At 41.5% G+C, this 16,171-nt stretch overlaps 1 protein-coding gene across 4 annotated transcripts in view; it reads right to left on the bottom strand.

The window, feature by feature from the left end:
* Ddc (dopa decarboxylase) overlaps window positions 1-16,171 on the bottom strand; it is an 85,136-nt gene that overhangs the window by 37,525 nt on the left and 31,440 nt on the right. For all 4 annotated transcript variants that reach the window (XM_005082971.4, XM_040746649.1, XM_021234617.2 and 1 more), the window contains exons 5-6: window positions 14,434-14,568; window positions 13,252-13,395 (exon numbers count right to left, since the gene is read on the bottom strand). In XM_005082971.4, coding sequence (XP_005083028.1) covers window positions 13,252-13,395; window positions 14,434-14,568 — 279 coding nt within the window. The remainder of the gene's footprint in view (window positions 1-13,251; window positions 13,396-14,433; window positions 14,569-16,171) is intronic.

Here is a 16,171-nt window from a genome sequence, read left to right as displayed (position 1 = left end):
TTGGTTCATTAAAGAAAGCACAATTCAAAAAATGGCATATTGTTTCTCTTTCCCCTCCTGCATGAAAATAGAATTTGACTCTATTTCAATGAACTGTTCAGTTTTCACTTCAGTACTTGTATTTCTCCTTAGTTGGCTTCTTCAGTTGAGAACATGAATACAGTTGACCCTCTGTGTTTGAGGTTTGATTTGAGGTTGGGCCTAACAACTTGACACTGTTTAGGTGGCCAAGAATCTGAAACTAAATAGGCCATGGACCTACGGGAAAACCAAATACTACTGTTCTGCTACACGAATGTATCAATAAGATGACTCCTAATGACATTCTGCTATATTCATAGGTCACTGCCTTGCTCAGTCATCATCGGAGAAGCTTCCTCCTGCAGTAAATGGGAACAAATACAGGCACCCACAATTGGACAGTGTGAAGAGAGTGAGAGAACTTGGAACACTCAATTCTAAAAGGGAGGTATTCATCAAATCCCTCCCCTCAGGGCTCAGGGAACTATACACAAGGGGGAGCAAAAAGATTGTCAGAGCCAGAGGGGAGGAATGATTCCGAAGAAAACAGTGTCTTTCAGAAACACCAGGGCAGATGTACATACGGACTCAGACACTGTGGCAGCACTCACAGGGTTGCACAGGTCCAAACCAGACAGGGTCCTAGCACTGAGATGGGGAAGCAGACAGGAGCTCCCACCCCCAGCTAATGATCTGTCTCCAAATAACAACTGCTTGCAAAGGAAAATTTAGTTTCTCCAAGGGAGTCTCATTGGGTATACAAACCACACTTCAGATAGGCCCCATGCCTAGCAGTAGATGGCCAACACAAAGCAAACTTTTGGTATGCTATGGCTTCTGATTTTGTGTTTTTATGGTGTGTGTGTGTGTGTGTGTGTGTGTGTAAGCATTTCTTGTGATCTTTCTTTGCTTCTCTACTCCTTTGTTTGTTTGTTAATTTGTTAATTTGATTTTATTCTTGTTTGTTTTTTATTTGCCTGTTGGTTTTCTTTAGCGAGAGAAACCATGTGTGGAGTTGGAAGGGTGGGGAGATGGAGGGGATCTGGGAGGGGATGAGAGAGGGGAATCCATAATTAGAATATATGGTATGAAAATAACTATTTTCAATTAAGAGTGAAATTTTTAAAAATATTAGGGAAAAAACAGAAAGTTCTAAAAGAAACACTTTAATTTGCTGGGCATGAAGTACCATGTGTTGAATCCATGAATAAAATGATGTGTACGCATTGCTTTAGACATCAGAAGCACTTAAAATATATAGGAAGATACCAAGGTTATATGCAAATACTGTGGACTTTCATATACAGCCCTTGAGCATCCACAGGCATCCTAGAAACAATACCCTGTGGACAGTGAGACACAACTATATGCATATACCTCTCATTTCTGTACATTTTCCACAAGCCCAATGTATATATTAACTGTAAACATTTCATTACAAAAAAATTAAACTGAACACAGTAATGCAGGAAATTTGAGAGTGTGCTGGTTAGTTTTTTGTCAACTTGACACAAGCTAGGGAATAGGGAACCTCAGCGGAGAAAATGCTCCCATCAAATTAGCCTGTGAGCAAGTCTGTGGGGGCATTTTCTTGATTGATGTGTGAAGGGAGAGGGCCAATGCTACCTCTGGGCAAATGGTCTGGATTGTATAAGAAAACTGAGCAACCAGTGAGAAGAAGCCAGTAAGCAGGACTGCTCCATGGTCTCAGCTATACTTCCTGCTCCCAGGTCTCTGACTTGAGTTCCTGCCCTGGTTTCTCTTCAAATGGACTGTGATTGGGTTGTGTAAGTTAAACAAACAGTTCAGCCCCAAGCTGTGTTTGGTCAGTGTTTATCGCAGAATAGGAAGCAAACTAGTACAGGGGATATTATGCACCATATAGAAGGAAATTGGAAAGTGGCTGAAGCAAGTCTTTTCAGAAGGGCTGGGGAAATTGCTCCATTGGTGAAGTGTCTGCCACACAGACAGGAGCATCAGAATTGATCCTCAGCATCCTCGGGAAAAGCTGGGCTAGGCAGTGTGAGCCTGTAGCCCCAGGGTTTGGGGAGGGGGTGAGAACAGATGGATCCCTGGAGCTTATTCATCAACCAGCCTAACTCCAAGCTCATTCAATGAGAGAACCTGTCTCAAAAAAAAAATTCAGGTGGAGACCAGTTGAAGAAGATATCCAACACTGACAGCTGTGATCCACATGCACAAACACAAGGATACGTGTACACACATTACGGCATGTACATATGTATAATGCATGCATGCATACACTACATCACACACACACAAAAAGGAATAGAAACTCTGGTACATGTTACAACATGGAAGAATGCTGAAGACTTTATGCTAAGTAAAAGACATCTTTCATGAAAAGAGGTACTTGGAACAATGAAATTCATAGACACATAAAATACAAGAGTGATTTCCAGTGGCTTAAGGGTGTGGAGGTTACTATTTAATGGACACAAAATTTCAATCTTGTGAGAAGAAAGGAGTTTTGTGCATTGGCAAATTATGATAATTGCACAAAAGCTAATTGTTTGAACATGTATTAGTTTAGTAAGCTATATATACAGGTGCAAAGAAAAGTTGTAATACTAGCTTTTAGAGTAAAACAATAGCAATGACTATTCTGAAAGCTCATATTTCATAACACACACCTAGGTGGTCCATGGCTTACAGTGGTGCAACTTCAGACTTTTCAAACTTCTGACAGTGTGGCAGTGGTACACAGCCAAAATTTTAGATCTAATCTACTAAACGACACTGAGAAACACACTTGGAAAGTGGTTAATGTGTCTTATACTACGTGTATTCACCCCCAAATCAAAAATTTTCAAAAATTCACAGAGGGTAAAGTGGGAACACATAGCAATAACAAAAGAATAACTTTTCATGATGCTGAAGGGTCAGTTCCCCTAAAGAAACAGCAGCCCTTATTGGTATGCATCCCTGAACAAAATACACGTATTAAAAATTGATAGACCTGTAGAAAGAAACAGATGAGCCAACCCTCACAGTTAAAGACACTTAATTCTCTTTTACCAGGAATAGATAGATCCAAGTGACAGAAATTTGATAAAAATGTACTTGAATTGAAAAGTACCATCAATCATTTGATCGAATTAAATCTGTAAAATACTTCACATAACTATCATAGACTGGATCTTCTCATGTTTACGTGAAACATTCACTAAAACAAGCCACATTCTGGGCCATAAAACACATCTCAATAAGTTTGAAAAATAGATATTGTACAAGATATGTTCTTAAATTTACAGTGGAATTTAACGAGAAATCAGTGCTCAAAAGATAGCAAGATTATATCCCAAACTCTGAATAATCATAAAACACATTTCTGAATGTCAAAGGAAAATTCTCAAGAAATTCTAAAAAGTACTTCAGCTCATGGAAAATGGCACTACAATTCAAGATAATTTATCAGAATAGTGAAATTGCTTAGAGAGAGATTTATAGTGCTGACTACATCTACTAAAATAAAGAAAGTTTACAATCTATAACCCAGTGATTACCTTAGGAAACTGGTAAAAGAAGAAAATTAAGTGCAAAGAGAACATAAGAAAATAAAAAGAAATGTCAATAAATCAATGAAATGGAAAATAGTAAAAAGCTGAATTCTTTGAAGAGATCAATCAATGTGACAGACTTCTAGCCCGATTAGCTAAGACAAAACAGCAAAGACAGAAACTATTAACATCAAGACTGAAACTGGAGCCATCACTGCTGATCTCGTTGGTAATGGAACAATAATGAAGAATATTATGGCCTCTGATCTCATAGACATTAAAGGAATAGTAAGAAATATCATGGGCTTTGTGTCCACAAATGTAAAGACTAAGATGAAATGCATAGATTTCTGGAGATATTTAACGTGAACGTTCCATAAAGATAAATAGTCTTAATAGAGCTGTGTGTATTGAAACTGTGTCTGTAGTCAGCAACTTGCAAAATCAGAAAGCACACCATGCCCAACTGGGTTCCTCTGGTTGTTCCATGGACATTTCAGAAAGACACTTGAAATACTGTAGCTCATTCTGTGATGTTAGCATTAGCATAATACCCGAACTAGACAGGAACATCAAGAAAGGATGTGATAGCCAAGTATATGTCATAACTATAGATATAAGAATCTTCAATAAAATATTAGCAAAATGGATCCAACAGAGAGAAAAGACTTATATAATTCAACCAAGTGTGCTTTACTTCAGATGTTAAAACTGGTTGAATGTTCGAAAACAAGTATCATCTGGCTAAGGAAGAGAAATCACGCCATTATTTATTATCTGAAGCAAAGTTATCTCTTAGCAAACCAAGATTATGCAAAACTTCCTCAACACGATAATAACTATGAGTCTCATGGTATGTATTAACAATTGAATCTAAAGTTTATAACCAAGGGTCAAAAAACTCAAAAAGAAAACAGAAATAACTTTAAACAATAATATCAGAGTTCTGATCCCACCTTAGCCAGCCTACTATAAACCTTCAATAGCCAAAACAGTGTGGTCTCAGAAAAAAGAAAGAGAAAGTCAGACCGACAGAACAGAAAGAGGTGTACACATGTAAGCCAAGCATTGACAAAGGAGGGATGGTTGTTTAATGGAGGGAGTATAGTCTTTCAGCAGACGACTCTGGAACAATGGTCCATCGCAACACACGCACATGCACACACCCTCAAAGGACGCTAAGCACATTTTACTCTTTCAACAAAAATCAACTGAAAATAGATGATAGATTTAAATATAAAGTAGAAAACTACAAAGCTCCTAGAATGTGACTCTGGAGAAAATCTATCTGGTCATGGTGTTGAATCAGTTGGCTGGAGTCCTTTTGTTCTGTTTATACAGAAATAATGTGTAGCCAGGGAGACAACCTTCAAGTACTGGGTGCTTTTGTTTCCCTCGGTGTTTTGCAGCAGTGAGTGATGGCTGTGAGCAGGTGGGAGCAGCAGCAGGTGGTACCTTCTAGTGTTACAGTCTTCACGCATGCCTTGGGTATCGGGACTCTAAGCCCTGTGCATGCTACAACTCTTGTGTAAGCCTAGAAAGCTGGGATTTTTCAGCCCTCGGTTGTAATTAGGGTTGAAGCTTGTGGGCAGCGGGAGTGTAAGGATTTCTCAGCTCTTGACAGCCTTCAGTGTCACAGACCTTGTGTAGGCCAGGGAAGTTGGGATTCCTTAACCCCGTACTCTGACCAGTGTTACGTGCTAGCCCTGGGGCATCTGAGACCCTTGGTTTAAAGATCTGACAGCTCTCTGGAATTCCTCTGGCAACCAGGGTCTGCAGTTTTTCTTTTCTGACACTGTAGAGGCTTTCTTTTATCCTCCTTTAGTCTCAGCTGTCCACCCTCTCTTGTCGCCCGTCTTCTTCAGCCCTTCCTCGGCCCACCCTAGCTGTTCTCAACTGTTCATCTGATTCAGCTGTCCAGCAGCTGCCTTGCCTCTTTCACAGCCTGGCCTGCCAACTGCTCAGCTGTCCCTGCCGCTGCCTTTGCCATCACTGCTGCTCTGCTCTCTGCTGCTCAGCCACACTACTAAAAGCAAAGACCACTGGACAGAACTCTTGTATGAGGCCTAATGTCGCAACACCAGGGAAAGCAACACGAGAGAGTCCACCAGTGAGCCCTGGAAGTGTGGGGGTACAGTCTGAGAAGACACATTTAGGCAGAATCTGCCATTGTTTTGGACCACCACAGCCTTGCCTCTTAGGACCAATCACACCATTGAGACTTCTGCTGTGATCAATCACAGCCTTGCTTCTTTACTGCCCGGCACGGCAGTTCCTTGGCTGGGCCAACACAGATGTGGCTTCCTTTTGGCCTGTGTGGAAATGGTTTCAGGACTCCATAGAGCTCATGGAAGCTTATGATAGCAGAAAGCCTGGCACAAATGGTTTCAATCAGTCCTTGCTGGGGCAATCAACTTAGGCTGTTCTAGTTTTCTCAGGGTGTCTGTGAAATGTTCTCAGTGGCTGCTGCTGGCATCAGGGTAGGTGACTATTTGACTGGAAACTTTGTTGCAGCTATGGAAGCAAGGGAGAGTCTGATGTTGCTAACTAAGGAGTCCAGTCATGCCATTCATCTGCACGTTTAATCATTTATGAGAAAATGAACATCACAAGGAGTACTTAAAGACTTTGTCAGCAAGACTAATAGTGTTTCACTGCTGTTGTTGTTTTGTGTTTGTTTGTTTTTTATATAAACAGTATTTAACACTAGTCCAGGGAGGGAAAGGTCCCGCGCACCATTTTATGTATAACTTCAAAGGCCTGATCTGTGGAAAGAATGAATAAATTGCACTTCATTGAAATTAGATATCTGTCTCACCAAAGACAAAAGACACAATTCAGAGAGTATAATAACAGGCTACAGACTGTGAGCAGACATTTGGAAAACATGCAAGTCAGTATGGAAACTTTCTGTTCTATTTTTCTTTTGGGAACTTGGGCTATGGCTTGAATGTGGAATGTCCCTCACCGGCTTATGTGTTTCAACACTTGCACAGATGGCCACACAGCTTCAGAATGTTGTAGAACATTCCGGACATGGGGCCTCACTATGGGAAGTGGGTCATTGCAGGGCAGGTCTTAGGAGTTCTTGGCCAGTTCCCTTCTAGCCTGCGCTGTCTGCTTTTTGATGCTGATATGATTACACAGCTGCCTCACATTCCATCGGCCCTCCAAGCAGCCCCTGCTGTCATCTGATAGGCCGTGTTCCCTAAACCATAAGCCAGAATAAGTCCTTCCTTCTTGAATTATTTCTGTTAGGTATTCTGTTATAGCAGCAACCTAAAACTGCTCTATCAAAATCAATCTGTTACTTAAAAAAAAAAACCAACTGAGGTTTGATATTGGTGGCTTCTGGAAGAAAGACAGTCAGTTTTTTTTTAAGGGTGCGGCTCCTGGAATGTCAACTGTGATCCAGTGGACGGTCTCACATACATGAGTGTCTGGGCAACATGAATACACTCAGCGGGTAATTTAAAAAGAAAAAAGCCATAAATTTGAGAGTACATAGGGAGAAAAGAATTAGGGAGAGAAATTGAGGGTTAATATGATCAAAGTGCATTGTACAAAATTCTCAGAGAATTCATTTCAAAATTTATTTTAAAAAGACAAAATTAAAAATCAACGCAAGGGTTGGAAAAGTGGCTTAGTGGCTAAGAGCACATACTGTTTTCGTAGACGGTCCAGTCTCAGTTCCTAGCACCCATTATGGGGCAGCTCACAGCCACCTGTAACTAACTGCAGTTCCAAAGGAATCCAACACCTTCTTCTGAGAGTACCTGCATATACCTCCACACATACATACATACATACACACACACACAGACACACATACCTAGAACATATACACATATTCCCACACACAGACACATATACCTAGAGACATATACACATATTCCCCCACACAGACATACATTCATACACACACATACACACATACCTATAGACATACACACATATTCCCACACACAGACATACATACATACACACACATACACACATACATACACACACAGACACACATACCTATAGACATACACGCATATTCCCCTACACAGACATACATACACACACAGATGCACATACCTATAGACATATACACATATTCCCCCACACAGATACACATACCTATAGACATATACACATATTCCCACACACAGACCCACACACACACACACACTCACTCACATACTTAAAAAACTAAATCTTTAAAAATCTATCACCACAGGGCTAGAGAGATGGCTCAGTGGTTAAGAGCACTGGCTGCTCTTCCAGAGGATCAGAGTTCAACTCCCAGCACCCACATGACAGCTCACAACTGTCTATAACTCCAGTTCCAGGGGATCTGACACCTTCACACCAATGCACATAAAATAAATTTAAATAAATTTTTTTAAAAACTCCATCACCACTTAGAACATGGATAAAAGGAATACCTGCACATTTTACAAAAGGTGAATATCCATATGAAAAGATATTTAACATTGTTAATCACCAGAGAAATAACTATTATGTCGCTAGGAGATATTATTACACTCCTATTGATAGAACTAAAAATTTTAAAAATGACGATATCAAATGCTTATAAGGAAACAAAAACCTAAAGAATTTTTTAAAATTTCATGCTAAACAGTAGGTGTGTAAAGCAAGACAGTCAGTCTAGAGAATATTTTATTAATTTCTTTAACAATGTATCCCAAAGAAGTGGGAATATTTCTTTATTCAAATATCTATGCATTGGTGATCATGGATGTTTTGTTTGCAGTAGCTGGAAAATGAGAGCAGTCAAAGTATTTCTTAGTAGATGATGGTTGAACAAGTCATGGGCTACACAGTTTGATACTAATCGTGGTACAGCAGTGAAAAGAAACAGATATGACACCCACGTGGATAGCAAGGGCACGGGATGGAGTGAAAGGTGCTGAGCTCAGCTTTTCGCCTACTATGTGATCCCATTCCTGTAGCATCCTCAATATTCCCCAAATTTGGAACACAAAACAGGTTATAAGGATAATGGGAGACAAGAAGGGGAGAGTAAAGAAAGGAACCACAGGAAACAGATCCTCTCAGAAACAACACATTTTGGTATTTAGGCTAACAGAGTAGTTACAGGACTCTATAGCTGTAAAGATACACACACAGTAAGCCAGAGCCAGTGTCTTGATTCTAATGTTGTATTGCAATTATATGAACTGTAATATGTGGGGGCAAAAGTGGCGGGTATAGAATACCTTTATTCTTGTAATTTTAGAAATATCTTTTTTTTATTATTTTAAATTGTGTGCTTGTGCCTGTGTATAAGTATGTGCATATGAGTGAGGGCATTCATAGGTGCCAGAGCCACTCAATCTCCCTGGAGCTGGAGTTGTAGGGCAGTTATATGTGAACCGCCTGACAGAGGTGTGGGGAACCAACTTCTTTTTTAATATGAAAAGCACAGGAAGGAACATAAGAGATACCAGACATTCAGGAGAAAGACGTAACTCATGCAATCATAGTCCCAGAATGAAAAGAGTGGGACAATGAAGAGAAGTAAACTATGAGAAGACAATGGGTATTTCCCCAAACTGATGTTAGCATCCACGGAAACAGAGTGAGTACAAGAAACAGTTCTCTTTGTGTCTCGGTAAAACTGTCTAACAGTAGAGATGGAAAAACAAACACTCTACGCTACTGGGAAGAGGAATGTCACATCCCCCCTTTTCTCAACACAAGCAGCAACAACATTGACCACCGACATCTCCCAGACGTCACAGAAGATAGTCAATGAATGGAGACACACGTCCTCCTTAGCATTTTATGCTCAGCTGGGATGGTTAGTGTTGATCCTCAGTTTGACAGGATGTAGTGTCACCTGAGAGGCAGGCCTCTGGGAATGCCTATGGGGGGTTATCTTGATTGTGCTAACTGATATGGGAAGATCTGTCTTAACTGTGGGCGGGACGGGATCCTGGGTTGGGGGGAGCAATCTGAGCATGAGTGTGCAAGCATTCATTGTTCTTGATGGACTTCCCTTGAACTGTGAGCTCAAAATACAAAACAAGCAGCACTTGAAAGATGGCTAGGCCGTTAAGAGCTCCCACCAGCTACTCTTCCAAAGGACTGGTGTTTGATCCCCAGCACCTACTTGGAGGCTCATAACCATCTGTAACTCCAGTTTCAGGGGATCTGATACCCTTGACCTCTAGGGACATGACACACAAAAGATGCACAGACTACATCCAAGTAAAATGTAAAATAAAGTGAAAATCTTAAAAAATCAAACCACACAAAAGCACCTCTCTATCCTTAGGTTGTTTTTGTCAGGATATTTTATCAGTAAAAATACCTTTCAAAAGTAAATGGAAAATAAAAATGTTTTCATGAAAATAAAACTAGCAGACCACACCATTAATTCATTAAAACAATTTCTGAGTGTTTTTTCACACAGAAGAAAATAAGAAATATAAAATAAATGAATGGTAATGAAACTGATATGGTAGTTTTTTTTTCTAAATTTGTGTTGCTCTTGTTAAAATTTCTTTGTCTAGTAGAGTTTAAATATGTGTAGATCTAAATGTATACTAATAACTACACAAAAGGTGATGGGGAGGCATAACAAGTTAATATATAAGCAAACAAGACAAAAATGAAGAGAATGAAACAATTAAAAAACACTCAATAAAAAAATTCAAAACAGTAGAGAAAAAAATAAGAAGTTAACCAAATAGAAAACAAGTGCCAAGATGTAGATAACATTTAAATCCATCAGTAATTAATTTTGGTGTAACTGGAGAAACTGGGTGACAGCTGTTACAGAGGAAGTGGGTATTTCCTAACAGCAAGCCATCCTTCATAAAAAAGGGAGACTTCCAGTTTTCCCAGCACCATTTGTTGAAGATGCCATCTTTTCTTCAGTGTGGATTTTCTTAAAGGCTTATTTACTATGTATACGGTGTTTTGCCTGCATATGTACCTGCACACCAGAAAGAGCACACGATCTCATTATAGGTGGCTGTGAGACACCATATGGTTGCTGGGAATTGAACTGGGGGGTCCTCTGGAAGAGCAGTTAGTGAGTGCCCTTAACCTCTGAGTCATCTCTCCAGCCCAATGAGTTTTTTCTTTTTCTTTTTAATCTTTGCAAAAAATCAGGTGACTTAGGTGCACCAAAGACCTCAAGGCTGTACTCAAAACATCTAGAGGGGACAAGAATGGACTCAGATATGGATTTCTCTATAGCACCCCAGCTGTATAGGAAATAAGACCAACAACCAACAAGCTGGGTAGCATGAGATTAAAGAGATTCTCTGCTGAAATGGACATTGAGTGAAGGAGCAGCATAGAGAGTGAGAGAAAACCTTTGCCAGCTATGCATCTGACAGAGAATCAGTGTCTAAGATATACGAGAGACAGCACAAAACAAAACAAAACCAAAAAACTCTAAACATCAAGAAAACAACCCAACCCAATTAAAAATGGGCTAAGCATGGAACAGGGAGTTCTCAAATGAAGAAGTAAACATGGTGAAGAAATATCCTTAGCCATTAGGGAAATGCAAACTACAGCTACCTTGGTATTTCACCTTAGCCCAGTCACAATGGCCAGTATCAAGAAAATAAATGACAAAAGACTCTTTTGAGAACATTAGCAAAGGGAGCACTACTCACTGTTGGTGGGAGTGCAAACTGGGTGGCCACAATGGAAATCAGAGTGAAGTTTCCTCAAACAGTGAAAAGCAGAACTACCTTGTGATATACCCAGCTATATCCTTCCAGGGAATATGCCCAAAGGACTCGGTCCACATCCTACTACAGAGATAACTGCACATCTATTTTCATTGTTGCTCTATTCACAATCGCTAGGAAATGGAATCAGTCATCCACCAGCTGACAAATGGAGATGTGGTATATGCACACAGAATCTTATTCCACTTTAAAGAAAAATGAAATTTGCAAGCATGTAGATGGAGTCAAGAAACCTAGCCCCAGAAAGACTACAACCACATTTTATCTCCTATGGTAGGTCCTAGAGACAATCATCAGATTTGTGTGTTCATCTTGGAGTACTTAGAGAAGCCAGGAAAGTAGAAAGGGACTGTTGCGTGGGGGGGGGGGATAAAGAGCTTAAAGAGGATAGTAAAATGCAGGTGGTGTGACATGGCCAGGAAAATAAGGGGGCAGAAAGGATCACACCGGGAGAGAGATGGCCGTGTAGTGTGAAGCAGTGGCTTGGGGACGGATAACTTGACAGTGAGGGTGTTTTGAAAATCCACATAGAAGGCTTCTATCTCATAAACCTACTAAAAATAATATAGAAGGGTTTGGATGTAGGAACCCTATACAAGGGGTTAAGATGACTCCAAGAAACTCTGGGTCCAATCCCCAGCACTGAAAATTAAAAGGGAAATAAGAGATCCTGAACAACTTTCTCAAACCCAGATGCACACTAGAATCTTGCCATTAAATATGACCTATGCCTGGCTCTACCCATAGACATGCTTCCAAAATTATTCTGAAGTCATCATTCCTAAAGCTCCCCTGGTAACACTATGTAACCAGGCAGAATACTCATAGGCCACAGTCATGACACTCCGATTGCTTCAAACATGACATATTAGTCCCAGGCAGAACATACTACCGTGGCTACATCAGAAACATGACAATTCTCAAACTCCAGGTGCATCCCCCAGTCGAATGTATAAACAGACACAAAAGAGCCAGCATGCCATTTGGCTAATTAGATATTTTTCATCGGAGGGATAATTCACTGCTTGCTCACAAGCCTACCACAAAAAGTACCTTCTTAGTATCTGTTGAGAGCAACCAATCTAGGCAGTAAAGCCTATAGTGATTTGTTTTGTTTTTTCAAGACAGGGTTCCTCTATGTAACAACCTGGCTGTCCTGGAACTCATCTGTAGACCAGGCTGGCCTCGAATTCACACAGAGAGTTCCACCTGCCTCTGCCTCTAGAGTGTTGGGATTAAAGGTATGTGCCACCACTGCCGGGCAATTGTTTTCTTTAATATAACTTTATTAGTTTTATTCTTTGAAAATTTCATACATGTATATAATACATTCTGGTTACTTTCACACCCCCATTCTCTCCAATCTCCTTTCTCTCCCTGACATTCCCCTTAAAAGTCTCTTCCTTACACTTAATGTCATTTTCTTTGGTCTTGTGACCCACTGATTTTGACCATGGCTGACTGTGTGGCTTTGGGGCACCCTTTTGGAGTGTGAGGAGCTCACCTGTGGGTGTCCGTGCATCTTAGTTACTGTCTAGTGCTGTGATGGAGCCATGACCAAGGCAGAGAAGGAAGAGTTTGTCTTAGCTTCCTGTTGCAGAAAGTTAGTGTCCAAAATAGCAGCAGGCAACAGGCACAATGGCACGGGTAGGACGGACGGTAAGCATGAAGCCGAGAGAGAGTGAACTGGAAATGATGTAAGACTTTTTTTTTCTCAAAGCTCATTCCTAGTGAAAGATTGCATCACCAAAACTCTGTGCCACCAAATGCCACCAAATGCCTGTCACCATGGGGGTCATTTCTCATCCAAGTCACTACAACAAGTGAAGACAACCTCATTCCAGATCTCTCTCTCTCTCTCTCTCTCTCTCTCTCTCTCTCTCTCTCTCTCTCTCTCTCTCTCTCTCTCTACCTCCCTCCCCCCCTAGATGCACACAGGACCCAGAAGATCCCACAGTGCCAATTCCAGCAAGTGTTGAACTTACAAAGAACGGAATCAGGCCAGCTGCCTTGTCTTGCTCCAGGGCCTCCTGAAGGGCAGAACCTCTCATGGAAAAGTTGTCATCTGAAGGGATTGTTCTGAACCTCACTGCACCGATTAATCCAGCTCTTTCTACAGAGGAGTGTGCCTGCAATGACAACAGGAAGACTGAATCTGTGAGGGTGTGATGCCATGGCTCCTCAGTCACTGGCTGTGCAGAGCACCTGGCCTGGGCTCTTGATGACCCATGATGGTGCCAGAGTTAGTTTCTTCTCTTTCTCTATGAAGTCACCTCTTTCCTGGACTGGTTTCCATCCTGGAATCTTGATTTTCAATCTAATGGATCAAATGCTCCCAGAGTAAAGTGTTAGTTCTCTATTGATTTTTTTCTTTAATTTTGTGATTTTAAATACATGTAGATTTAAATATATAGCAATATGCACACCAAAGGTGACAGGGTTGTATAGTAACACCAGGCAGTGGTGGTGCACACCTTTAATCCAGCATTTGGGAGGCAGAGGCAGGTGGATCTCTCATTTTGAGGCCAGCTTGAACTAGAGTGAGTTCCAGCACAGCCAGGGCTACACAAAGAAACTCTGCCTTGAAAAAGAAAATAAAAAGGAACATACAACTAACAAGATTAAAATGAAGAAAAAGGAACAATATAAAATAGTTAATCAAAAAGTCAAGTAAATAAAATAAGTGAGCTAAAACGACTGAATTTCTGTTTGCAGGGTTTTATGAGCATTGTAATGAACTCCAAGTCAGTCCTCTCAAGCCACAAGCTGGAGCGAGTGGTCACAGCAAGCATGGTGCTTTCATCCCTTTTGCTAATAGGAAAAAATATAGGCTTTGAGAATGCACATGATTTGCAAAGCTGGGATTTGGCATTAGGTTGGAGTCTCACTTCCAATTTTTCCACAGTGGAGTTTTCAAGGCAGGCCACAGGGGCACAGTGCAATTCCATACTACAGAAATGGTAACCAGCCAGTTGTGGGGGATCTCAGCATGTGCATTTCATTTCTGACTAGATCTATCAAGCTCCCATGATAGAATAAAAAGTTTCCCCCTCATGATCCCTGGGGAACTGCTTTTTGATTTGACATGATGCTAACTGTTCCTTGGATTCAGCTCTGGGAGGGAGGGGATGGGGGTGTTGGGCCAGTGCCCACCCCAGCACTCTTACCTGATCAGATGTGTAAGCGACTAGCTTTTCCATGATAGCAGCTTGTGTCAACTCTGGGGAGGCTGCCTGCAGCTGGCGGATCACTTTGGTCCGAGCAGCCAGTAGGGCCACCAAGGTGGCTTCACTGGCACTCCCCTGAATCCAAGAGAAAAGGGCCAAATGAAATTTGAAATGTTGCAAAGGAAGCCTTGTCTAAACTGTTGGAAGACATATTATTGTGTCCATGGTTTCCTTTAAAAGTTGAGCCAGAAATTGCAAAATTCACTCATTTTTGCATCTAACATCTGCAGGGGCTGGTTTAGCTCTTGTAATTAGTTTGACATTGCTTTATCCATATTATGTCCCAGTGAGCTAACATTCTGATCCTGTAGCATATACAAGACTCTGCAGGTGTTCTCTCATGGGTTCTTCAGGCCTGGTCTGGGACACACTGTCTCCACTTCCATCAGAGGAAGAGACTGATCCAGGGCACCCTGCCCAATCCCTGCTCTGTGTTCCTATGCATGTGGACAGAACAATTTGTATTTGCTTATAACATAGGAATGCGTTTTCCTTAACACACGGAGGTGGACTTGGACAGTTTCTCCCATTCCTTAGTGTAACAGGCTGAATTGTGCTCGATTGCTTCCTGCCGTTGACACAATGAAGCCCTAGGCCCCAGCATCTCAGAATGGACCATATTTAGAAAGTAAGACCTTTAAAGCCGGTCGTGGTGTTCAATACGTGATATACACACACGTAGTCTTAGCATTAAGGAGGCTGAGGCCTGAGGATAACTGTGAGTTCAAGGCTAACCCGGGTATGTAGCAGTTTCCAATCCAGCTAGGACTACAGTGTGAGACTGTCTCAAAATACCTATAAAAGAAGAAGGGAGAAAGCAAGGAAGTTAGGAGGAAGTAAGGAGGGAGGGAGGAACAGAGGGACCTTTCAAGTAATAATTAAATCTTTAGGGTAGACCCGAATCCAATCCGACTGCTGTACTGAGAATCACAAACTAGCCAGCGGACATGGCGCGCACAGAGGCCATACTGTGAGAAAACAGCAGTGAGGAGACAGCCATGAAAAATTCAGAAGTAAATTTCAGGCAGGAGCAATCCTGCTGACCCCTTGGCCGTGGCCTCCAGGACTCGGAAGCCAGGAGCGCACTGTTTCCGCCACCCTGGCCCTGAGCTTCTGTGGCAAGCCGAGAGAAGCAGTTCAAGCAACCTCAACCGTCCACTTCAGCAAAGCAGAAAGGAGCTGTACGGGATTCATCTTTCAAACTGCAAAGGGTGAGTGAGAAAAACAGACTCAGCGCCTGCCGTATTACCCCACGAAACTTGTAAAACATTGCTGTTTTTAAGGTTTCCCATCTCCCGGTGGGCTTCTGCGACACCGCCTGGATATGCAGTGCGAGTTAGGTGAAGCTCCATTTGGTCTTGGTACCTCCTAGCGTGTGCGCTCGACTCCCCCGGGCAGGCAAGTCCCAGGAGAAAGCTGTGAGAATTTTTTGCTGATTCTGGAAGTTTGTAAGAGCATGGAATTTTTTCAGACAAATGTACAGTTTGGTGAACTGTGTGGAAATGCAAATTTTTCTTATTAATGTTTTATCTCCTTCATCAATCACGATATCCTACTTTGATCTCCCATCCACTGCTTTGGCTTATTCTTCTGAGTCCACCCCTGTGCCCTGAGGAGGGGGCTTTCAAGCTAGATCCATGCATCCCTCCTTCTGTAGCTGCGATGCATGAGTTCAAAT

This window comes from Mesocricetus auratus, unplaced genomic scaffold, assembly GCF_017639785.1.
Source record: "Mesocricetus auratus isolate SY011 unplaced genomic scaffold, BCM_Maur_2.0 Super-Scaffold_100006, whole genome shotgun sequence".
Lineage (NCBI taxonomy): Eukaryota > Metazoa > Chordata > Mammalia > Rodentia > Cricetidae > Mesocricetus > Mesocricetus auratus.
The sequence above is the reverse complement of the archived record's forward strand: the minus strand, read 5'-3'. Positions and strand labels throughout refer to the sequence as shown.